We start from the raw sequence: 24353 nt of genomic DNA, 5'->3' as shown, positions 1-24353 counted from the left end.
ATAGGAAGTTGGTTATGAGTATGAAATCCTGGACTGGAGATATAAATTTTGAAGTTGACAACAAGTAGGTAGATTTAAAGCAATGAGACAGGATGAGAGCCCAAATGGAGGCTGTAGAAAAGAGATCCAAAGATGGAGCCCTAGAAGAATTCTCATGTTTAGAACAAGGACAAATATGAACCTAGGAGAAGTAGCTGTCAATAAAGTATATGGAAATCTAGGTAATCTAGGATAACCTGGAAGCCAAGTGAAAAAAACGTGTCAAGGGTGAGGAAGTTATCAATGGTACCAAATAATGCTAAAAGGTCAAGTAAGAGGATTGCGAAGGAAAATAAAAAGTTAAATTTAGACACATTGATCAGTGACCTCTGACAAAAGCAGAAACAAAAACCTGACTGGAGTGGGTGCAAGAGAGAATGGAAGGAGAAGAATTGGAGACAATGAGTATTAAGAACTCTACTGTGGAATATTCCTATTAAGTGAAGCAAGAAATGGAGTGGTAGGTGGAGAGGAGTGCAGTCTATATATATTTACATATATTTATAAATATGAGAAAAATTATGTTATGCTGATGGGATTCAATAGACAAGAGAAAAAGAGATGCAGGAAAGAGGACAATTGCAGAAACACTGTTCTCATTTAAGGATGGGATCTAACTCACCAGAGAAGTTGATCTTAGATAAGAGAACAGTATCCATATCAACAGGAAAGGAAGAGCATGGACAAAATCACATGCATGTAGGTGAATAGTTGTCTTCTGATTGCTTTTACTTTTGAACTAGGAAGCCAGGTCCCCAGCTGAGTAAGGACTGGGGTGAAGTGCTGGAGGTTAAGAAGAGAGAAGCTATAAAATAGTACTGGGATAAATGCTTGAGGTCAGGAGTCAGGAATTTAAAGTTGGACTAGTCACCATGGCTGTTTTCCTCCAGCCACACTTAGCCACATGGACAGAGTTGCACAGGCAGAGCTAGAATGCTCTGGTTCCTTCATTTCAGTGCTGTATTGTATTAAATGAGAATATTGTGTTGTGTGCATATTTGCACTATTTCAAACACTGCTGCAATGAGCATCCTGTGCATGTCACAGTGCTCACGTGGGAAAACTTCTTGTGTAAATACATACCGTGTTTCCCCGAAAATAAGACCTCGCCAGACAACCAGTTCCAATGCGTCTTTTGGAGCAAAAATTAATGTAAGACCCGATCTTATATTACATTATATTATATAAGACCCAGTCTTATTTTACTACAAGTAAAATAAGACTGGGTCTTATGTTAATTTTTGCTCCAAAAGACACATTAGAGCTGATTGTCTGGCTAGGTCTTATTTTTGGGGAAACAGGGTATTTAGTCTAGAGTATATATGCTGGATCACAAGGTATGCTTAGTTTAAATTTTACTGGATATTGCCAAATTACTCCCAAAATGATTATACCAATTTACCCTCACCAACACTGTATATAAAAGTTCTCATTTTCCTCCTGCCAGACTTCTAAATTTTTGCCAGCCTAATGGGTACGAAATAGTATCTTTCTTTTGAAATATTCTGATTTCAAGATTGAGCATCTTTTCATTTATACGCCAGTCTTCTCAGTGTTATCAACAAATCTCCATTCCACTGCTCATTTAACAAGATTATATTAAGTAATTACTATATGCCTAGCACTGAGATAAGCAGGGGAACAAAAGTTATAGTAAAATAGATGTGGACCCAGCTGTCCTAGTACTCACAGTGTAGTGTGGGGTGGGGGGAGAACACCAAATAACCACAAATACAAAAGTGATAATGTGAAGCACATTAACAGTAATCTGTGAAAATGTAAGAGGGAGACCTGTTTAGTTGAAGTAGGGCAGTGGCAATAGTGACATGTGCAGTTTTAACAGATGAGTAAGAATGAACTAGTGTAGCAGCTATAAAGAACTGAGCATGGCCATCGTCAACATGCCTACCAACTGCGGAAGTGTTTGCTTACCTTCCCATGCGGGCACACAGGTGGGCTACATGTGCTGGGGAACATCATGCCTGCTGTCTTGGGAAGCTTTTCTCCTGGCTCTGTTTGGCAATTTTGGGACAACTATTCCTGTGCTAAAATCATCTGGTTACATGCTGACCTAGTAATCCCATTTTGGATATTTTATATCCTTCTGGGTATTTCAAGACAAAAAGAAAAATCTCTATAACTGGGCAAAGACATTAGCTACCACAATACCTAGAATGGGGAGTTGTAAGGATTAACTGAAATGATGGCTATAAAATACTTAGCACAATGTCTCACAAGTAGTAAGCATTCAATAAATGGTAGCTATTAACTCATGTGGCTGATGAGTTTAGCAGTTAATCCCTCCTCCTTGATACCCACTCTTTAATTTTAGCCAGTTCTGAAAACTGAAAATGACAAACTGACTCTTATTCAACTAAGGCTATTTATTGAAATAATACAATATTACAAGGCATCTCATGTGGCCTAGAAAGCTGGGTGTTCATAAACGCATGGTGCATGGTTACTGGGACTACAGAATCCTCTGCTCAATCGGGTACACATATACTGGGCTCCCTCCCTGTCAATGGAGATGTGAGATTCAGTGATTGACCGAATCTAGGCCAGGCTCCACACAAATAAGTGGTCTCCTTTGGGTCTTCAGGAACTAAGTCTTTATAAACTTCCATAACAGTAGGGTAGTGCTCAGTTGGTTACAACTCATGCCATTCTTACAAATAGTCCACTATGGGGATTCTCCACACAATCAGCAGCAAAACAAGTTCCTGACAGACATCCTAGCCCATCAGTAGAAGACGGTCTGAGTAGAATTATCCATTGTCACACTATGTATCAGACAACACAAGCATGGCCTTAGCATTGTGTGTATGCTAAGCATGGGACATCATAAACAAAGTATTTTTTGGAATGTTAATGTCTTGGAAAGGCAGATCTTCTAGGGAGTAGCTCATCCTGCTCTACATGTGATAGACTCATTGGGCTAGACATCCCTTTATTTCAGCCCCCAGGCACATTTTTCCTGCAAAGAATTACAAAGAATGTTTGGGAGCGGCCTCATTTTGTCCAGGATGAGACAGGACGATGGATCCTTCTACCTAGCACGGAAGAAAGCCAGTAGGAAAGGTTTATCATCAGCACCACCCATATCACTCCTCCCTGTGATTCATCATTATGGTGGGGCATTTGCTTATCTCAGGAGGAGATGCTCTTGCACGAAAGGAGTCAATTGCAACAAATTTATCTGCACTCCTGGTGCCAATGAACCAACGAAGGTTCTTGAAATTCCTTTAGGACAGCCTCTCAGAGGCATGAGGGGATCTTAAGGATTAGAGTGGGTTACTGAAGCTTAAGCTCAGGCTTTACTGATGGAAAAGCACCACAGAGATTTAAAAAAAAAAGTTAATTTTTTTTATGGTGAAATATCTCCTCAGCACATATACTGATTCTCTAAACTGATGTAAAGACAAATTTTATGGCAATAGGTAATTGGGTTTATACTTCTCTACAGTAAAATTAATCTGGGGAAAAATACTTCTTAGTTTTGTTTTCCCATTGATCCAAGCTTGGGGAAGTGCTTTTTAATGGAAGTGTCATAAAACGCTCAGTAAGAGGACTTAATAGTTCTATGAAATCAACATACGTGATCTGAAAGTATAATTGGGAAAAGGAAAAAAAAATCACCAGTAGTAATTCAACCACTTACTGTTTCTGTTTAACATTATGGTTTGTAAACTTCCAAGAAGTTGCTTCAAATAAGTTTGTGACAAACTTGCATGTCTTGCTGCCTTCATGCTTTTATGTCCCAACATATCCAACTCATGAGTGCTCATTAAATGTTTGTGCATCTGATTTAAAATTTATTTTAAAGCCCTATGAATTTCAAAATACCTTTTCAGTGGCAAGACCCTGGGGCCAAAGACCCAGGAGACCTGCATCCTCCACCCAGCTTTGCCATTATAAGCTGTATCACCCTGTGCAAACCACTTCACATCTTTGGTTTTCAGTTTCTTCATCTGCACAACGAAGTGGTTGGACCAGTTGATATAATTCTTTGAATGGTGAACTCCTGCAGGTGGAATTGGTTTCCACAGTGAATTCAATTGTCAAGCAATTTTAAAAAATGAGTTTTGGTCATTACTGCAGGAATTTTATTTATAAAAAAAGGCTGTAAACAATGAGAGTTACAAGTCAAACTGTTGAAAGTTGATGATCTCCTGCATATATGTTAAAAAGCTTTATAAAGTCCAATATACAGGCATATCATTTCCAACAGGTTATATATATTTGTATTGTTTTCACAAAAGTCTGCATTCAGATCTGAGAATGTAGCTTTTATTTTAAAAAGTGTCTATTAGCAGTTTTCTCTGCACATAACATACAAAGACACACAATTCATTACATTCTCAAGCTTTCTCTCCAGTAAGAATCCTCTGATATTGAGTAAGAATAATATTTTAGCTAAAGCTTTTGTACATTCTTTAATTTCAGGGTTCCTAGAGTTTATTTCGCATGTGAATTCTCTGGTGTTTAGTGAGAGCTGAGCTTCGACTGAAGTTTTTCCCACATTCCTTACAAGTATAGGGTTTTTCTCCAGTATGAATTCTCTGATGATCATGCAGATTGGTTTTCTTTCGGAAGGCTCGCCCACATTCATTACATTCATAGGGTTTTTCTCCAGTATGAGTTCTCTCATGCTGAATGAGGGATGAACTCTGACTGAAGGCTTTCCCACAGTCGATACATTCATAGGGTTTCTCTCCCGTGTGGGTTCTTTCATGTTGAGTAAGTGATGAACGTCGACTGAAGGCTTCTCCACATTCATTACATTCATAGGGTTTTTCTCCAGTATGAATTCTGTGATGCTCTATGAAACTTGTACTCCTTTTGAAAGCTTTTCCACATACATTACATTGATAGGGTTTCTCTCCAGGATGAGAAATAGGTTGTTGACTGAAGGCCTGCTCACAATCATAGGGGTTCTCTCCAGTATGGATCCTCTGATGGTCAGAAAAGTCTGTAATGTGATTGAAGTCTTCCCCACAGTCATTACAATGATAGGATTTCACTTCAGTCAGAGTGTTTTCATCTTGAGTAAGAGATGAGCTGTGCTTGAAATCTATGCTGTAGTTATTGCTTTGGTAAGGTTTGCCTCTCTTATGAATCCTCATATGTTTATAAAGGGATGGGCTCTGACCAAAAGCCCTTCCACATATGCTACATTCAAAAGGTTTTTCTCCCGTATGAGTCCTCTCATGCTGGACAAGGGAAGAACATCGACTGAAGGCTTTCCCACATTCCTTACATTGGAAGGGTTTCTCTCCACTATGTGTGACCTCATGTTGAGTAAGGGATGTACCATGCCTGAAAGACCTTCCACATAAGTTACATCGGTAGGGTTTCTCTCCAGTATGAATTCTCTGATGCTGGACAAGGGAGGAGCTGCGCTGGAAGGCTTTCCCACAGAGACTACACTGATAGGGTTTCTCTCCGGTATGAGCATTCTCATGCTGACCAAGGGATGAGCTATGCCTGAAGGCCTTCCCACACACATTACATTCAAAGGGTTTCTCCCCTGTGTGAATTCTCTGATGCTCAGTAAGTTGTGTCTTCCAGAGGAAGGTTTTTCCACAGTCAGTACATTCGTGATGTTTCTTTCCAGGATAAATTCCCTGATCTGTACCGTTGGGGCAAGCTCCCTCTCCTTTATGAGTTTTCTCATGTTTAGTAAGTGATGATCTATGAATAAAAGCTTTTCTACATTTATTACATTTATAAGGTTTCTTTTTTGCAAGGATATTATTCTGATTAAGTAAATCTGAATTATGTCCCAAATTGATTCCAAGTGTATCACATTCATTAGACCTTGAAGGAATGTTCAGTTGTGTAACCAGGTCTGTGTTCAATCTAGAGTTTTCACCAAATTTATTTTGCTCAAGACTTTCCTCTGGTGTGATTATTTTCTTCTGGGTGGATACATCAGGCCCCAGATATCTCTTCCAGTTTTCCTGGTGCCTCTCTAACCGACTACTCGTATCCCAAGCATCTTCTGATGTGGCATGTGAGAGATCATCTGTGCTAAGGGATACTTCAGATATGTTCTGCTGCAGATTTGATGATTTGGCTTCAGGCCTAGTCTTCCAATCTGAAAGAAATCCAAAGTGCAAAAGACCCCTATTCATTCCCTCTTGTTGAAACAAACTGCTATAGTAGTAATGAGGAAATGGAAGAGATACAAATTATACATGACTCTGTATTAAAATTAGTCCTGTAGCTGGGGGAGAATACCCAAAATAGAGGAAAGGAAGGGTGAAGAGAAGTGATAGTGTGGATTGCAGCTCCAAAGAGAATAGTAAGTGCAGAATGAGGAAGCCCACCTAGGAGGGCTGTTTAGGGAGTAAGGGAATAAGTGAGCATGACAGTGTTAGGCACAGACACAAGTGGAATAGGATTACAGTCCACCTTGCAGGACTATCTGCTCTCCATGAATCCAGTCCATTTTACAAACCATCACAGAATTTATCTTCCTAATACATCCATTTTATAATTTCATTAAAGTCACCTCTGAGGCTCCAGATCTTCAAACCTGGCAGAGAAAATCTGCAGCCAATGATATAATAGAAATGATTCTTTGATATACTTGGAAATCAAGAGCTATACTTTACAAGAGAAAAAGTAGGCAAATCACCCTGCCCTTACAACTGGGGCTGTGGTTTTAGTCTATTTGAGTTCTGGTTCTATATTAATCACCTCTCTTAACCAAAAAGTATTAATTGATCTCTAAAATTTTGTTTGACCTCAGAATACTAAGGGCACAGAATTACTAATTTCTAGGTTCTAAGAATGGTAACCTTTAAAAACTGAGAGGACGATTTCTGGAGTGATGGAAATGTTCCATATTGATAGGAGTTTGGGTTAGATGAGTAAATGCACTTGTCAAAATCAACTGGATGGTACATATAAGACTTATATATTTCCTTTTATGTAATTCTTTCTTAAAAAACAAACAAATATTGAGCTTAGTTAATGATATACACCTGGAAGAAAGTAGAGGTGAAATATACTCCTTCTGCAACTTACTTGGAAATATATCAAAAAGATAAATTGAGTGATGGATAGATGAAGAAATGTGTGATAAAGCAAATATAATAAAATGTTAACAACTATAGAATTTTGGGTGGTAGGTATATGGTGCTCACTGTATAATTTTTTCAACTTATATTTGAAAATTTTTATAATAAAATGTTAGGAAGGAATAAAACAGCAACTATGGGGCTTTAAATCCCAAAATTCCTTATCCTGGAACAAGACTCAATTCTAAATTCCTGAGAACAGAGAATGCTTTGTATTTCTTTTAGACTACTTCTCCAGCCGGCCCGGTGGCTCAGGTGGTTGGAGCGCTGTGCTCCCAAGGTTGCCAGTTGGATTTCCACATGGGCCAGTGAGCTGAACCCTCTAAAGCTAAGACTGTGAACAACAGCTCTCCCTGGAGCTGGGCTGCCATGAGCAGCTGGAGTTTGGCGTAAGCTACCGTGAACTGCCAAGTGCTGCCGCGGGCTGCTGTGTGCTGCCATGAGCGGCTGGCGGTCAGCATGAGTGGCCGGCAACCATCGTGGGCTGCTGTGGTCTACAGAGTACTGCCATGAGCGACCGTGAGCAGCCGAGCAGCGACTGGTGACTGCCTGCCTCAGCTGGGGGAGCGCAAGGCTCCTAATACCAGTAAGGGCCAGGGAGCTGTGTCCTACACAACTAGACTGAGAAACAACGCCTTGAACCGGAGTGGGGTGGGGGAGGAGGCGGAAGAAAGGGGGGGAAAAAAAGAATACTTCTCAGTGGGAAATTCAAAAAATGTTTGTTGAAATAAATGAATGATAAAGTGCTCTCCCCAGCCAGACTCCATAACCATCAATCAAGTTATTTCTGACTGCCTTTTACATGCTTTGCAACACCAATAGAATATATAGAAATAAAATATTCTCCAGGCACTTGAAATCTAAAAATAGAAACAAGACTCAATCTTTTGACAACTTAAAAAAAAAAAAGCTCATCAGATGGTTATCAATTCACATTGTTAAATATGAATTTGTGTGGTAGAGATGATATAAATGGTATTTGTAATCAGGGAAGCAATTAGTAAATATATTAGTATATACTAGGTTTCATGAATTAGACAGAAAGTATTATCTAATTAGGGAAAGTATATGCTACTTACAGAAAACATTAAAAAGAAGTTCAGCCTCAATCGTGATTGCTTTAGAAAGATAATACTGGAAGGTATGATGGCGACTTAAATTAAGGGAGTTTCTGTTTCCTATGATGAGATACAGGTAGTAATGGCAAGGTTTTGTCATGGGTGGGTGGTTTATGAACATAAAGTGTTAAATCCAATATGGTCCATTACGTGATGAATAGATAAACAAAATGTGGTACATGCATGTAATGGAGTATTACTCAGAAATACAAAGGAATGAAGTAATATATGCTACAACATAAATGAACCTAGAAAACATTACGCTAAGTGAAAGACGCCAGTCACAAAGGGCTACATATTATATGATTCCATTTATAGAAAATATCCAAAATAGGCAAATCCATAGAGATAAAAGTAGATTAATGGTTGCCAGAACAGGGGGTAATGGGGAATAAAAAGTGACTGTTAATGGATATGGGGTTTTTTTTTGGGGGGGGGTACTTATGCAATTAGACAGTGGTGATGGTTGTATGTATATATACATATATATATATATATATACATATATATATATATATATATATATATGTACACACACACGTATATATACTCTCTATATATCTGAAAAATCACTGAATTTTACATTTTAAAAGGATGAATTTTATATTTTGTGAATTATATCTCAGTAAAGCTATGATTTAAAAAAATCCAATATGAATTATAAAAAGAAAAGGTAGAGTGAGCAGTTTCAACTAGGAATTATAGTAAATTAAGCCTACGGCTTGGTTTAAGATATCACCAGTGGAAGATAAAAGGCGGAAAAATCTAAGATACTTCTCAAATGAGGAAAGTAACCTGGGTTGAAAGAAAAAGATTAAACTACCTATGGTGTCTGGCTTGAGAGATTAGAAATCCAGTGGTTTATAATAGACAAGGGGAGAAATGGGTAATGGACAAGGTAGCAAAATGTGCTGGCTGGGAATGAAAACTGGTTAATTTAGATTTTACATCTTTAATAAGATCTGCATGGGTCTTCCAAGTGGAGGTGTCCTATGAAAACAAAAAAAGTGACCAGGGTTCAAGTAAGGATGACTTCTGAGTCTACAGCATAAACAAAGAGCTGCAACTACCAGAATGGAGGCACCCTTTAAGGGAGGTAATAGAGAAAGAATGGGGAGGAGGCTGGAGGGCAGACTCCTTGGCAGATCTGCTTAGGAGGAAAGCAAGAAAAGCCAAAGACCTCAAGCCAAAAAGCACTTAATAAGCAGAAAGACCAGGAGAGGATGATACTCTAAGAACTGCGGAGGGAGGCAATGAATCAAATAAGCACGAACACAGGATGAAAGGAAGATCATGTGCTCCCCAGACAGGTGTTAGAGGAGTGTAGTCCGGGAACGAAGTCTGAAAACAAGTTACGAAGGGAAGGACAATCAAAGCTGTGGGTATTTCCTACAAGACTGGGGCATCTGACAGTGAAAGCAGCAAGACAAAAAGGAGGAGAAATGGAAGTTCAATTACATCAGAATGAGTAAGAAAAAGGATCTCTATAAATAATGGTGGGAGACTGAGGACACCAGAGGAGAAAATAATCCAGCAATCAGGGATACAGGATAGGGAGAGATGGGATTTTGAGTCTAGTACAAAGAGGCATCTTCTCCTTTGAGACCTACCCTACAGGAGAGGGGAGACATCCAGAAGTGTCATCCAGAAGATGGTGCAGCCTCCTCTGCCAGTCTAGCTGCTGCCAGAACAGAATTTGAAGGTGCTTCCCCCTCCCTCACCTGTGCCATTGTCTCGACTGATGCCTACATGCTTGATTCTCACTCATTTATTTACCTGGACAAAAAGGTCTTTGGATTTCTCCCTCTGAGAGCCACGGCTCTTGTCCTTGTTCCAATTTGAAGATCACCTCTGGCTTGGAAACTTGATATCCTGCTCATAGGTAAAAACACAAGATTTGATTGTTTGTACAAGTGGACAAAAGAATCCTTGTACAAGTCCATACTAGTCCTTGAACCTCAGGACCTCTGAAGGGAAAAAAAATGGTGCAACTTGAGGAGTCAGGCAATCAAATGGCTTATTTCCAGGTCTGCAAAAGAAAAGAACTTTTACTTAAAGAGCAGGCTCAGAAACCTGTATGGCTGGGTCCCCAAAAGATGAACAATCTCTGCCCCTGAATGCACTGCTCAGTCACCCAAGATATAGTCAGAGCCCCATAACCTTAGCAACTTAGAAAACAAAGACAGTGAGACGTAGTCCTTACCAAGAGAAACCAGGTTGCTGTAGTTCTCCAGCATCACTTCCCTGTACAAGCGCCTCTGAGCAGGGTCCACATGGCGCCACTCTTCCTGCGTGAAGTCCACAGCCACATCCTTGAACGTCACTGATTCCTGTAGGAGCACATTCCTGCTCAAGTAGGACCACCCCACAAATGTTCCCAAGGCAATACTGGGGATACAGTGGAGGGCCTATGAGAAGTAACGATCACACATTTGATAAGCTGAGGGAGCAATGCTGGGTTAAACATACTAGTTGTTCACAGAATTTTATAATCTCATATCCAGGCAGAGAAGTAATGAGGGGCAATATGTCCCTATGTAGCTCTCATCGTTTCCCTTCAAAGCCAAGCCATTTATACAAACACCCAATGCCTCCCTGCCCTTGCACTTCCTTTGTTCCCAAATCCAAACACAGTGGGAAGTAAAAAGTGGCAGCCCTCCTTCACCCCCAGCACCAATGCCGCTTTACTCCCTAGAAATAACCATTGTTTGGTGCATACACTTAAGAGTTCCTTTTCCATGTTTCCAACACACACACAGTGTCTTCTTTTGTGAAATATTGTTTTACAACTCATTATATTTTTACACTTAACTATGTGTCTTAGAGATCTTCCCATAGCAGTCTATATTATTTCACCTTATTCCTTGGAATTGCTTCATAGCACTCCATAGTATAGCTGTTATCATTACATACCCATTACCTAAAACCAATAGTACTCACTGTACTAAGAATAAGATTCCAGGTGGTGGCCAGATGGCTCAGTTGGTTAGAGCGCGAGTTCTGAACACCAGGGTTGCTGGTTTGATTCCCACATGGGCCAGTGAGCTGCGCCCTCCACGACTAGATTGAAGACAAGGAGCTGCCACTGAGCTGCAAGAGGGGCAGCCGGATGGCTCAGTTGGTTAGAGCACGAGCTCTTAACAAGATTGCCAGTTCAATTCCTGTATGGGATGGTGGGCATCGCGCCCTGCAACTAAGATTGAACACGGCACCTTGAGATGAGCTGCCCCCGATGGCTCAGTTGGTTAGAGCACCGGCTCTCAACCACAAGGTGGCCGGTTCAACTCCCGCAAGGGATGGTGGGAAGCGCCCCCTGCAACTAGAAACGGCAACTGGACCTGGAGCTGAGCTGCGCCCTCCACAACTAAGACTGAAAGGACAACTTAACTTGGAAAAAAGGCCTGGAAGTACACACTGTTCCCCAATAAAGTCCTGTACCCCTTCCCCAATAAAATTTAAAAAAAAAAAAAAAGTCTAAAAAAAACTGAAAAAAAAAAAAGATTCCAACTCCCCACCACTCACTGGGCTCTAGCAGTGCTGACCTTGCTGATCCCTGAACACATCACACTATTCCCAGCCTGGGTTTTTAAGCTTGCTACTCCCTCTCCCCCTAGGATCTCCATATGGTTGACAACTAGTTATTCATTATTTAGGGTTCATCTCCAGCATTGCTTCCTCAGAAGAACTGTCTTAGCACCTTCTTCTAATTCACTCTCCTTCATACAGTGTTTCCCTGAAAATAAGACCTAGCCAGACAATCAGCTCTAATGTGTCTTTTGGAGCAAAAATATAAGACCCGGTCTTATTTTATTTATAATCTAAGATGGGGTCTTATATTAATTTTTGCTCCAAAAGACGCATTAGAGCTGATTGTCTGGCTAGGTCTTATTTTCAAGGAAACACTGTATTACTGTTTTCCCTCCTAGCACAGGTATCTCTCACTGTCCAAATTCCTACCACCTGAACTCAGGAACCAAATAGATTCAGATGAAAAGAACACTTGTACTTATAACCAATACCTGAGATTGCTTACTTGTGAGCTTGTCTGTTTCCCCTACCTGGAGCTCTGTGAGAATGGGGACTTTATCTATCTTCATCATAACTATTAATATATGCCTAGTGATGCCCAGCACAAATACCCAGGAGCGAATAAATAGAGCAGGCTCCATTAATAGACATTTGGATTATTTCCAATATTTTGCTACTACAAACATTATGGCCACAAATATTGTTTGTGCAATTATGAATAATTTCTCAAGAATAGCTAGTTAGAATTGTTAGGTCAAAGGTCTTTTCACGTTTTTTACCCCACTCCAATCACTTCTTCCTCATCACCCCACTGAAAGCAGTCTGGCTGAGGCCCCAGTGTTTCTCCTGAGTTCTGATGCTCGTGGGTTTTTTTTTCTTGCCTCACTAGGCCCTGTTAAGCCATGAAACACCTGTCACCATGCCCTATTTGAAGAATCTTCTTTGATCCTGGTTAGATTTCTACCTCAAGAAGGATATAATAAAGTATGGTAAAGACAATTAGTATAAAAAGACATTGAAAGCAGAGCCGTGAGTTTGCTGGAGCAGTGAGGGAAGATTACTTGGGGGCTTCTGTCTTATTTCATGCCCTTCTCCCAAAGTGCTTGGCTAGAGCTAAACTGGACTTCTTTTAGTTTCCTGGTAAGTATCCTCTCCCCACCCTCCCACCTGCCTTTCCCTTGCTAATTCCATTTCATACTTCGGTGTTGGTTAGCAGATTTTCTGTGAAGTCTTCTGATCCCCCACTGGGGGGTCAATCCTCGTATTATACGCGTCCAGCCACCTGGCACACCCACAATTATTCAAATAGACCTAATACCTTATTTAATGCTTGTTTTCCTAGTTAGATGTGAGCATTATGAAGGCAGTGACTATACCTTTTTTTAACTTGGAAACACCAGTGCTCAACAAGTGCCTGACCCACACTAAATATCTGTTTCCTGACTGAGTTGAGACTTAAGATGACTGAGATCTGAATTTTAGAGAAGACAGGTGGGGCCCAACCTGCTGAGTGAGGCGCATGACTGCATTCATACACAACACTGATTCCTCCACATCACACCCCTGCTCAGACCCCACAGGAACAGGGAAGGGTTGAAAGGTGGTAGATTTTTCTGATCGAGGTCAGGGGTCTGTGCCAAGTAAGATGACACTAGATATTTACTAGATGCCTGGCTTTATCATATGCACTGTGGCAGAATAAAAATGCCAGTGAAAAATCACTGCAGTCCTTGAATAGGTTTCAGTTTATTTTAAAATGAAAATTTTATTAGAGCACAATATGAGACAATGCATAAAGTAAGGTGCTATAAGTGTGTAGAGAAGACCGGGAGACAGAGCAGCCTCAGAGTAGGCTATGCACTAGGCCTCTGGATGGGAGAAGAAAAAGTGGGAATACAATCCCGGGACTGAGAAGTTTGAGAAGCAAAGCTAGACTTGGGATGCACATGGCCAGCAGGGCAAAGGGGTTTGGACCAAGGCCGACATTTTAAGTTAGGCTGTGAGAAATGACACCCTCTCCCCATTGCCTCCTCTGTCCTTCAAGCATACAGCCCTTTGGTTTAGTACCAGACAGCGGGTGAGCAACCTGGATTCCTTCCTTCACTGGTTCCGCATACTTAACGCAAGGTCTCCCAACTTTATTCTGCTTCCCCAAATAGGCTGCACTAATGGTAAAGAATGTGCTGACCAGTAAACACATGTCAACTCCAAGCCACTCACCATTTCTTGCTTTGGCGGGGCAACAACTAGCTTCTGTTCTTCTACTCTTGGTCCCACCAACTCTTTCTTATGCACAATCAGTGTCACTTCTCTAAAACACAAATTTTGATCAGGCTGATAAACCTTTTTCTTCCCACTTTCCCCATTCCTACCATCCTCACCCTACTCCATGCCACCATCATTCTTACCTGGACCACTGTTACAACCTCCTAATTTTCTCTCCTTTTCCACTGATGTCCCTCCACCCCCAGTCTGCTTTCCATATAACTAGAGTGACCTTGTTAAAACATGTCCGAGCAAGTCACTTCTTTGCTTTAAATCCTCTGATGGCATCCCAATTCATCCCAAGGAAAATCCCAAGTCTTTATCGTGGCCCACATGGCCCTTCACAATCTGGCCCCTACTATCTCCCTGACTTCACCTTGAACCTCATCCCCAACCTACTGCTCTCTCCCCTTCACTCACCACGCCCTCCCTATGATTCCTAGAATAAGTTACGCCTGCTTCTGTCCTGGAGTCTCTGCTCTGCCTCTTCCTTGACTTGGAAGCCTCTTTCTGCAGATACAGAGGCTCTCCACTCACTGCCTTTAGCTCTTTGCTCAAAAGTCACTTTAGCAGCCTTCCCTGACAAGCCTACATAAAATAGCACCCCCACCCTGCACTGTCACTGTTTTTTCTTTTCCTTTTTCATAGTCCTTACCATCTGACATATATTTTTGTTTACAGTCTGTCTCCCACAGCAGAATGTCAACTCCAACAGAACAGGAATATTATCTATTTTCTTTTTGGTTGAATCTCCATTGTCTAGAACAGGCCTGGCACATAGTGGATGATCCATAAATGTTTAATAGATATGTTTCTTAAGATAAAAATTAGATTCCTTAGTGTGAGCTTCAGAGCCCATCACAACCTAGCCCACCTCACGTCCACAGCCTCAGCTCTCACTTCTCCTCCTCCTACACCATAATTCAACATGCAGAAGAGTTGAGCTCCTTGAAACCAAACGACCTCTTTTGTCTCTGCAAGTCTTGCTTCAAAATGCTCGGGCTTCCCTCCTCTGCCTAGCTAACGCTGATTCTCTCACTAAGACTCGATCACGTTCTCTCTTTAGGGGCTCCTGTCCTATCCCCAGGTCTGGGCTAAGTGCCGCCCCACACCCCCCACGGCTCCCCTCTCTGGGCCTCTCTCCAGCAAAGCTCACAATACACTGCGCTATGGTGTCTGTTACCTATTGTTCACTGTGTTCTAGAGGGTCAAGACCTTGTAGCAGGCACCTTCAGCTCTCCAGAGGGCATAACCATTTTGGTACTTAGACAATCAAGAGTGCGCAAGATTAAGTAAGTAAAATGTACTCGAGATCCTTGCTGTGAGTTAGCCACTCTGAATCAGAGCAACTTCAGGGCATCCCTCGTGCTGCAGGTCACACCTTGGACTGTAGTAAAATGATCCAGTAACATCTTGTAGACACTGCTTACCCTTCTTCCAGATACAACTGGACCTCAACATAAACTCTCTTTAAAAATTAACAAGTATCAATGTTCCCCTTTATCATGCTGACATAAAAGAACTTTGCCCAAATACTGGAGCCCAAATCAAAGAACTGGAAATAGCATATACTAAGTTCAGAAGACTCAATTTCATGGGTCCCTAAAAAGCCCCATAACTAGTAAATGTGTAATATCCTTGATAAATGGCAGACTTCCTAGAGATCCAATGTTCTCATCTATAACATGGGTTCCCTGAACTAAAGAAGAGTTTTAAGAGCAGAAGGGCGGAAAAGGCAGTTCCAGAAAGGACGTGTGCAAATATAAAGAGACACAGTCCTCCAACTCTAATATATACCAATTCTGGAGGAGACATCTGCTCAAATTATAACTCAGTTAATTTCGAAACTTTGCAAAGCTAAAAACCACAGACTGGCAGCTAATGTGTAAAAATAATCCAATTTATAAAAACTACCCCCCATCAAGACCAACTTAGTTTGCCCAATTAGAACCCATTAAATTTCCTGGCATACAATATGGTGTTTTCGCTCAAATACTCGGTGCTCTCTGATACCAGACCAATAATAGTTTGGCAAGCTGAGAGTCAATAGCATACCTAACAACAGAAGAACCATTATGACTGGTAGCCTTTATACATATACACAAATGCCCTACTTAGGCTAATGACATCACCATCTATAGTATCCCAATGGGAAACCTGGACCTCATCCACGACTCTTCAATTTTCCTTTATGCCCTGGAATCACCAAGAGCCTCAAAAATGTCTCCTATATTCAGTCTCTCCCCTTCACCTGTCAAATCCAGCTCAAATCCTCCCTAGCCAAAAAATGGCATTAAGCCAGGCACGAATATTCTAGATCTACACTGTCTGATATGGTAAACCACTAGCCACACATGGTTACTGAGCACTTGCAATGCGATGCAAATCGGATGTGTGATAAGTGTAACACACACACTGGATTTCAGAGACTTAGTACCCCCGCCGCCCAAAAAAGTAAAATATAATACCTCATTAATAATTTTAAAATATTGATTTATGTAGATAGAAATTGATAATATTTTGGCTGTATTGGGCTAAGTAATATTACAAAAATTAATTTTACCTGTTTCTTTCCATTGTGACTACTAGAAAGGATTTTCAGGGTATTTATTCCCCTTTCACCCATCTCTGCTCCCATTTGCCTCCTGCTGCGGGCCACTTCTGGGTATTTGTCTCACCCACCAAGACACCTCAGAGCCCCGACTTTGAAACTTTTTCCTCCCAGGAAAATAAAAGTGATTTATTCCCAACTTTGAAACTCTTGCTCCTATACTTCGTTATTCACAGCAATCTTTAAAACTAAGAAGAAACTATACTAGTTCCCTGCTCAAAATCACTGGCTCAAGCTGTACTGGGCTCCTTGCTGCTCCTTGAACACACCAAACACATATCCTGCTGTTTCCAAAGAATTCTTTCCCAGACCTCCTTCAAATCTCTCAGATGTCACCACTTTGCGGAAGGCTTACCCTGGCCACTCTATTTAAAACTGCACTCCCACCACAAGCCCCTAACTCCCCCACTCAATCCCCTTTACCTTTCTCTAAATTTTTTTTTGAGGTACTGTCACCTTCTGGGATATCATATACTTTGCTTATTTACTAAATTTTTCTGTCTTCTCTTTCTAGGATGTAAGCTCCACAAAAGCAGAGACCTTTATAAGTTTTGTTCATAATGTATCCCTACCATCTAGAAAAGTGTCTTAACACCTCATAGGGGTTTAGTGGCTCTGCTGAATGAATACATGAATCAAAGAACAGGTTACCAAGACCAAAAGAAAGAAGTCCAAACTCCCTCCTATTTTCATCTACCCAATGTCTTCAGCCTACACTCACTGTCACACAGGACAACAGTTTCAGGAAAATGTTCCTCATCTTCTTGCCTCCGAACTCCCCTGTACTCCCATCCCCTTCAAGTTTACCTGCTTAGACTCTGACTTTCCCACAGGCAGAATTTCCTCTCCCCTCTCTGTACTCACAGCAGCCTCACAATCTCTGCAACAACACACCTTTTTTGGGCTATACTTCTGCATGAGACTGTCTTCCCTCCACTAAACCAACTTCCTGGATGAGCAGTCACATGACTCAATTAACTCTTTTGCATCCCCCTGCGGGCCATGTTCAGAGAAAGGGAACCACTGAAAAAAGGAAATTTCTGCCTAAAATAATCCCCATTAGGATGGCTGGTGTGCTTAATGTTTAGAGCGCAGTGCTCATAACACCAAGGTCACCGGTTTGATTCCCACATGGGCCAGTGGGCTGCACCCCCCACAACTAGATTGAAAAAAATGACTTTTCCAGGTCCTGATGGGTCCTGGAAAAACACAGTTCCCCAATATACCCCCCTCAAAAAAAAATAAATAAAAAATAAAAAAGCCCCCATTGTAGGGCCACTATTCTATTTTGCCCTTCAGCCCGTTAGGTAATTCAAGTGGACTACCAGTCTGTTCCATAACAGCATAATTGAACCAGAATGCTTGGGGGACATAACTTTAAAAGTGAAGCTTAAAGCTGTCCATAAAATTCACTGTTCAAAACACTAATCCACTTTCACCATTAAAAAGGCAACCCACCACCCCTGTGGAAAGGATCACCACCCCCCATGAGGTGTTAAGACATCCTAATTCTCACACCCTATTGAAGCTACACTTCGTATAGAAAAGTGCTGATGACAGTGGTTTGCTGTCTCTCCTCAAACCAAATAACTGTCTTGTTCTAGTATTGTTACTTGTCTTACTCCTTAAGGCTCACCCCTGTAAAAAAAACAAAAAACACACACAAGAAATAAAAGATAAAGGCATATCATGTTATATTGTGTTTAATTTACTCTAAACTGCTTTTAAAGAGCATTACTAGTCGGTATCTTTATCTTGGTTGATCTTGTCCCACACACATAGCAACTAAAATCTGTGATTTTTCCTGAATTCTAAAGAGAGTGTGAATTAAAATACCATCTGGATCGTGTTGTACTTTCACCAATACACTTTATGCAAAACCAGTGGATAACTTGAGTTGTGATGCTTCTAGAAAACGCCTCCTCCCTCATGAGAATAAATGGGTTCATAAATCAGCTTCATATTAATTACATTGAAGGATGTACATCTGGGGATGTGCACTGTTATAACTTTGCTAAAGCAGAAAAAGATTAAAAGCTACACCACAAGTCCTCCTTGGTTTTTTTTTTTTTTTTTTTCCCTCCTTGCCCAAGAAAGCCCATCTCCAGCCTCTTCCCAGGCAAATCCAAACCCGACTTCTTAGGTCCCTTAAAGTCCCTCCATGGCCCCTGGATCAGAAGCTTGGCTCCTCTCTCCTTCACTTACTGACAATCACTTCCTCTTGTAGTTTTCTATCCTGTCACACCCCCTCTGCATTCCTTATTTACAGAATTCAAGGAATTGACTTGGCACTCAGGATTCTCAACACTGACACTTCAACACACCCACTCTTAATTCCTCCCAGAAGACCACAAAACCCCATCCCCTCCTCCCACCAGTGCGGCCCCCATTTGGGGAAGCCTGCTCCCCCAGCTCTGGACACCTTGGGTTGCACACGGCCAGGAGGCTGAGGGGGCGACTGAGCCTGGAAAGGGAGTCGCCAGCAAGAGAACAATGACTGCTCCAAACACGCCCCGTAGTAAGGACCACGCTGCTCACCTGGGGCGCGACCGTCGGAGGCCTCGGGGCCATTCCTGCCTCGCCGGGGCCCGGATCCCAGATAGGGACTGGGGAAAGAAGAGAGGGCCCACTCACCCGGTTGCAACCGCCGACCCCACCCCGTCTCGCCGGGCCCGCCTCCGCCCCTCAGACACTTCTCCTGGGGAAAGGAGTGGAGAGGTGCCTGAGCCCTGCGTGGGTCTGCCGCTCCTCATTCCCCATATTAAAGGTTCACCGCGTCCAGGACACAGTCCTCTGGCCACGCCTAGTCCCACCCGCAGGATGATGGGCGCGGCCCCACGGACACCAGCCAAACCCGTGGGAGGTGCTGCCCGGACCCGCGCACTCGGAATCACCGCCTCCTGGGGTCTCCGGATTTTGCGACCTCAGGCCCACCCAGGGCTCTGGCCTGCTCCTCCCGCCCCTGCTGCAGGCTCACTCCTCTCCAATTCTGAGGAACAGAGGGGCGGCCCAAGCGGCCTTAGACGCACCGGGGCCGGACAATGGCCGCAGCGGCGGGGGAGAGCCGGAAGTGCGCCTGCGCACGTGGAGCCCGGCGCCCGCAACCCTGGGGTCGCGGCGAGCGTGCGGACTACACTTCCCAGAGGCCCCCGCGCGTGGGCCCTCAGAGCAGGCCTGGGAGGACGCAGCCCATCCTTCACCGCGCAGCCGTAGGGTGCGCTGTGAAAGCCTAGAGAGTCCGAGAGCCTGGCTTGATTACTCTTACGTCCACTTATTCCAATAATAGTCACGGAGCGTCTCCTCTTGTGCCTGAGGCGTGTTGCTAGGGGCAGGATACAGCAGATCAGACCGGAAAAGACTCAGTTTGGGGGGAGCGAGCTTACACTCCTGTGGAGGAGGGCAACAATAAAAATGTAAACAGATCAACAAAATAATTTCAAGTACTGACTTCAGCTATAGGAATAAGAAGGTGAAGAGAGTTGGGACGACATTGCATCTTCATCGCAAAATGCTATGTCCTTCGCCTCTTCTATGTCACCTTCCCCCATGTTATGCCATCTTACCGAAAGTTTGGACACTGACTCCTCAAATCACACCTGCTACAACTAAGACACTTGATAAAATGTTTAATGGTAATACAGGAGAGAAAAAAAATAAACTTCAGATAAATCCCTGGCCTCTTGAACAGTGTGCAGAAACAAATCATTCTACCATGTTATTTCATTTCTTGGTATCTATCCCATTGCTCAGAATTTTGTGCTTGGGACAAGCTATAAATGATGGAAAATTTCAACACCTAAATAGGTGAAAGCCTCTCTAGGGTACACCGATTAGATTTATATAATTATGTTTTATATATAATAAATAATTAGTCTACATTTCCTAGACTTAGACTTAATTTCTTAACAGAGTATCACATATTCAGTTGGCAGAAAATGATTGCAAGTAAATGTTCCTTTTGTTACACTGCTTTATCAAGAGGATGGATGTTTAAAAAAAATTAATGCTTTCTAACACTGCCACATAAATGTAATGCTCTGGAACAAGCAGAATGTGTAAATCAGAAATATGAATGAGTGGCTTAAGGAGGCCTCTTTGAGGCAGTGACTTAGTAGCTGAGATTTAAAGAGGCAACTGCAGGAACACGAGGGAGAAAAGAATTCCAGGCTGAAGGAACTGAGGGTGCAAAAGCCCTGAGGTGGAAATAAATTTGATGTGTTTTAGGAACAGATGCCTAATGCAGCTGTAGGGAGAGGAGAGTGAGTGGAGTAGAGGCAGGACAGGCTGGGGTGGTTAGAATGCAAAGTTCTGGAGGCTGTGATAAGTAGTGTGGGCTTTACTTTGAGTGTGATGGGAGCCACTGGATTAGGAGCAGCAACAGGGTCACATATTACTATAAGGGGATAAGAGAAACATTTTCTATTGTCACTAAATTGGCAACCAGGACCAAGAACGGATATTAAATTATTCTGCATTCTAAAGACAGACAAAACATTTGGGGCTAGATCCCCTCAGATCTTACAAAGAGGGGCTGGGTGCTGAATTTGCCCTGCTACTATTAATCATTGCCTTATTCCCACCCTTTCCCCCAGGCTATATAGAGATTAGGATGGGAAAGAAAAGGAAGAATTCCTCAGAATAGCAAGACCTCCACCTGGTGGGGAATGTGATTTCCACAGCTCACCCCCAAGATGAATGTGAGAAAGAAAAGCACTCAAACATTGACAGCACCCAGCAGAACGGGAAGATTTATAACTATCCCAATGCCTCCCCAGGCAAGGGTAAGGGGAATTAGAGAACAGGATGAGTGTAAGGAGAGAAACCTCAGTTTTCACTGCTTGTGTAGTTAAGTGGATGCACTGGAAAACAATTGGGCTTCAGCGTTCCCCCCACCCTTGACCCCACCCCTGCCCTCCAGAGTGGGATAGCTGCAACTAAGAACAGTAAGAGGTTGTAAAATTAGCTGGTGGTGAGATGGAGCTGAGGAGGTTGGAAGAGGTTGAAGGCAAGCCAGATCTCCCAAGTCAGGTTTCCGTGGATTTCCTCTATGGAACCCCAAAACGCACTTCTGTTTCTGCCAGTGTGGCTAAACAACTTTCATGGTAGATGAAATATTTTTAAAATATTTAAAAATGCATCGGTGAGCTGGAAAAATTATAAAGAATGCACAGAGGCAAAAAATAAAGCAAAATTGATAACAGAGTGATAGATAAAACACTGAAAGCTAGCTTTCACTTGTAAGTCATTTGCCAAAGAGCTTTGTTTTTCATGGCCCTATAAGCATAGGGGACAGCTAATGAAACTCAAGTGCCATCTTAGACTCAAGACACACACACACACACACACACACCAATGCAAATTGGGATTCCCTCTTGGTGGAGACTGCAAAGTAAATTGCCTGTTTCAAACCTTGGCAATGAGAGGAAGAGGGAGAAAATATCTCCCCCCGAGAATTGATAACCACAAGCTTGTCCCTATATGGATTTGAAGCCAGAATTCACAGTCCGTAGATCCTCTAAAAAACTGCAAGCTGAGAATTTAGTTTATATATCGGTCCCAGGCTAACAGTGCTTCCAGGAATCTGGCAGAAGCAAACACAAATCCTGCCTGGAGGAAATGGCCTTCAGCCCAGGCTTCCCCAAATATGATCCCAAGAAATACGAGTTCAGTCTTGAATTACAAAACACACAGAAAACAAGGACCCATGAATGACAGACAGTAAGAAAAAATAGCATAATCAGATTCATAACAACCTCAAGTATAGGGAGTTCTCAGATCCAGAATTTACAATATTTATGTCTAATGTTTCAAAAGTTATTTTAATAAACTCAAGTAAGGGTTGAGTATATGAGTAGAAAGCAAGAGTATAAAAACATTATCAAACAGAATTGACTAAGAACCAAGTAGAACCTTAACAAATGAAAAATTATAGTAAGTTAACTTCACACACAGCTAACAGCAGATTAGACACAGCTGGAGAGAAAATCAGTGAACAAAAGGTAGACCTGAGGAATTTATGCATAAAAGGACAAAGAGATGGAAATGAAAAAAAAGCAGAGAGCTATAATGTATCTAACTGGGTTCCAGAAATAGAGAAGAAGTGGACTGAGGTAATATTTGAAAAGATAAAAGCTGAGAATTTTCAGAACTGAAAAAAGATACAAACTTAACCGAACCTGGAGTACCAACATACCAAGCCAGAAAAATAAAAAGAAATTTACACTGAAACACATCATAATGAAAGTGATAAACACCAAAGATCTTAAAAGTAGTCAGGGAAAAAAAGACAATACCATTGAAAGAAAGAGGTGTGTATGGAGATGTCACTCATCATAAGGCCCAGGATTCAGAGGGCTATGGAGAGACGGGAGGGAGACTAAAATTGGGCTCTAGAGCTAAATGTGCACAAAGCTTTAGAACCCAAGAGCAATAGACTAGCAAAATGGTGCATAGATACTTTCATTTATTTTTAACATAAGATTTAAAAAGTTTCAATCGTCCATTTCAAGGAATAGTTATAAAACCTGGGGTTGCAATGGGAGAGAGGGCCAATTGGAGTTTGGAAGGCGAAGCCCCTCCATTCACAGTGCTCTAGCGGTTTGCTCGGATTTCTGCAAAGAAAGTCTTTGGTCAGGCGTCCGTGTCTGCCGTTGTGGTCCAGCAGCATGGCGCAGACAGCAGAGCCACCAGCTTCCTCCAGGCGGGTTCACACTTTTGTGTTTACGAACTGGTGGTGCGGGGCGGGGCACAAACAAGCCTCCCAGCTAATCAACAGCCACATTCTTCTCCACACCTTCCTGTCTCCATAACAACTGCCTCAGCATCTGCTCGGGATTCAGAGTTCTGCGTTTGAAAAGACGGCTTCCAGGTCCAGTTGAGGCTCCGGGCGCCAGGAAGATTGGCGAGGCGTGGGGGTGGGGGGTGAGGCCCACTGCCTAAGTGGTTCCCTAAAGCCTCTTCACACACCGGGACCTGGTGGGCAGGAGGCTGACCTGCTAGAAGAGCAAATAATGTGGGACTCAGTGGGACCTTAAACTAGCCACGGCAGAGGCAAAGGGACTATCGTTAACGCTAAATGCCTTCCATGTCTCCTGCTTTATCTTTAACATCCACGTGGACTTGACCTCACTTGGCCTGCCATGGGTTAGGCTGGGGCCTCCCCTATAATACAAGAATATCCAAGTTCCAGTCACTTAAAATGTTCATTAAAAATGTTCCACCCTCCAGTTTCCACAAACACTTGTTAGAGGAGATGGGACCCGGCGAAGGAAGCTCGCCCAGATCCAACAGTTAAGCCAGAGAACCAGTAATTCCAGGAGCAACAAGGAAATAGGTCACCTGTCTTCAGTGCACCCTCTGGCCGGGAGAACATGACTGGGGTGCTGAGTGCGGGCTGCGTAGCTTCAGCCCTCCACTTCGTAGCTCTGAGGCCGAGCTTCGAGTCGGACAGGACCCGGGAGAAGCGAGTCTCAGCGCCATGGTCCTCGTGCTCAAATAAAACTAAGCACATGCTTCAGTTTGGAACTTCCCGGGTGTCAATCCACAAAGCCCTGGGATCGAGCGCCATCTGGCGATCACTACGATTTTCTACCGCTGTAGAATCGTCCGCATAACAATAAAGCAAACTTTTGTCAGTTTCTTTCTTCTACCTGCCAGGACCAGCCTAGGCACTTTACATACATGCTTTATTTTACAAACATACAT

General features: G+C 42.5%; 1 protein-coding gene across 8 annotated transcripts in view; it reads right to left on the bottom strand.

The window, feature by feature from the left end:
* The window catches only part of ZFP90 (ZFP90 zinc finger protein), a 33712-nt gene extending 13674 nt beyond the window's left edge, over positions 1-20038 (bottom strand). For 2 of the 8 annotated variants that reach the window (XM_081032695.1, XM_081032694.1), the window contains exons 1-5: positions 19679-19735; positions 19188-19255; positions 11186-11305; positions 10449-10575; positions 10022-10117 (exon numbers count right to left, since the gene is read on the bottom strand). In XM_081032695.1, the coding sequence (XP_080888821.1) occupies positions 10022-10117; positions 10449-10575; positions 11186-11305; positions 19188-19220 (376 nt within the window). In that variant the 5' untranslated portion in view covers positions 19221-19255; positions 19679-19735. Of the gene's footprint in view, positions 1-2416; positions 6140-10021; positions 10118-10448; positions 10576-11185; positions 11306-19187; positions 19256-19371; positions 19739-19914 lie in introns of those variants that run through there. The other 6 variants (XM_081032688.1, XM_081032693.1, XM_081032690.1 and 3 more) reach the window with 6 other exon arrangements.
* Between the last annotated feature and the right edge of the window lie 4315 nt (positions 20039-24353).

This window comes from Rhinolophus hipposideros (assembly GCF_964194185.1).
Source record: "Rhinolophus hipposideros genome assembly, chromosome: 21".
Taxonomy (NCBI): domain Eukaryota; kingdom Metazoa; phylum Chordata; class Mammalia; order Chiroptera; family Rhinolophidae; genus Rhinolophus; species Rhinolophus hipposideros.
The sequence above is the reverse complement of the archived record's forward strand: the minus strand, read 5'-3'. Positions and strand labels throughout refer to the sequence as shown.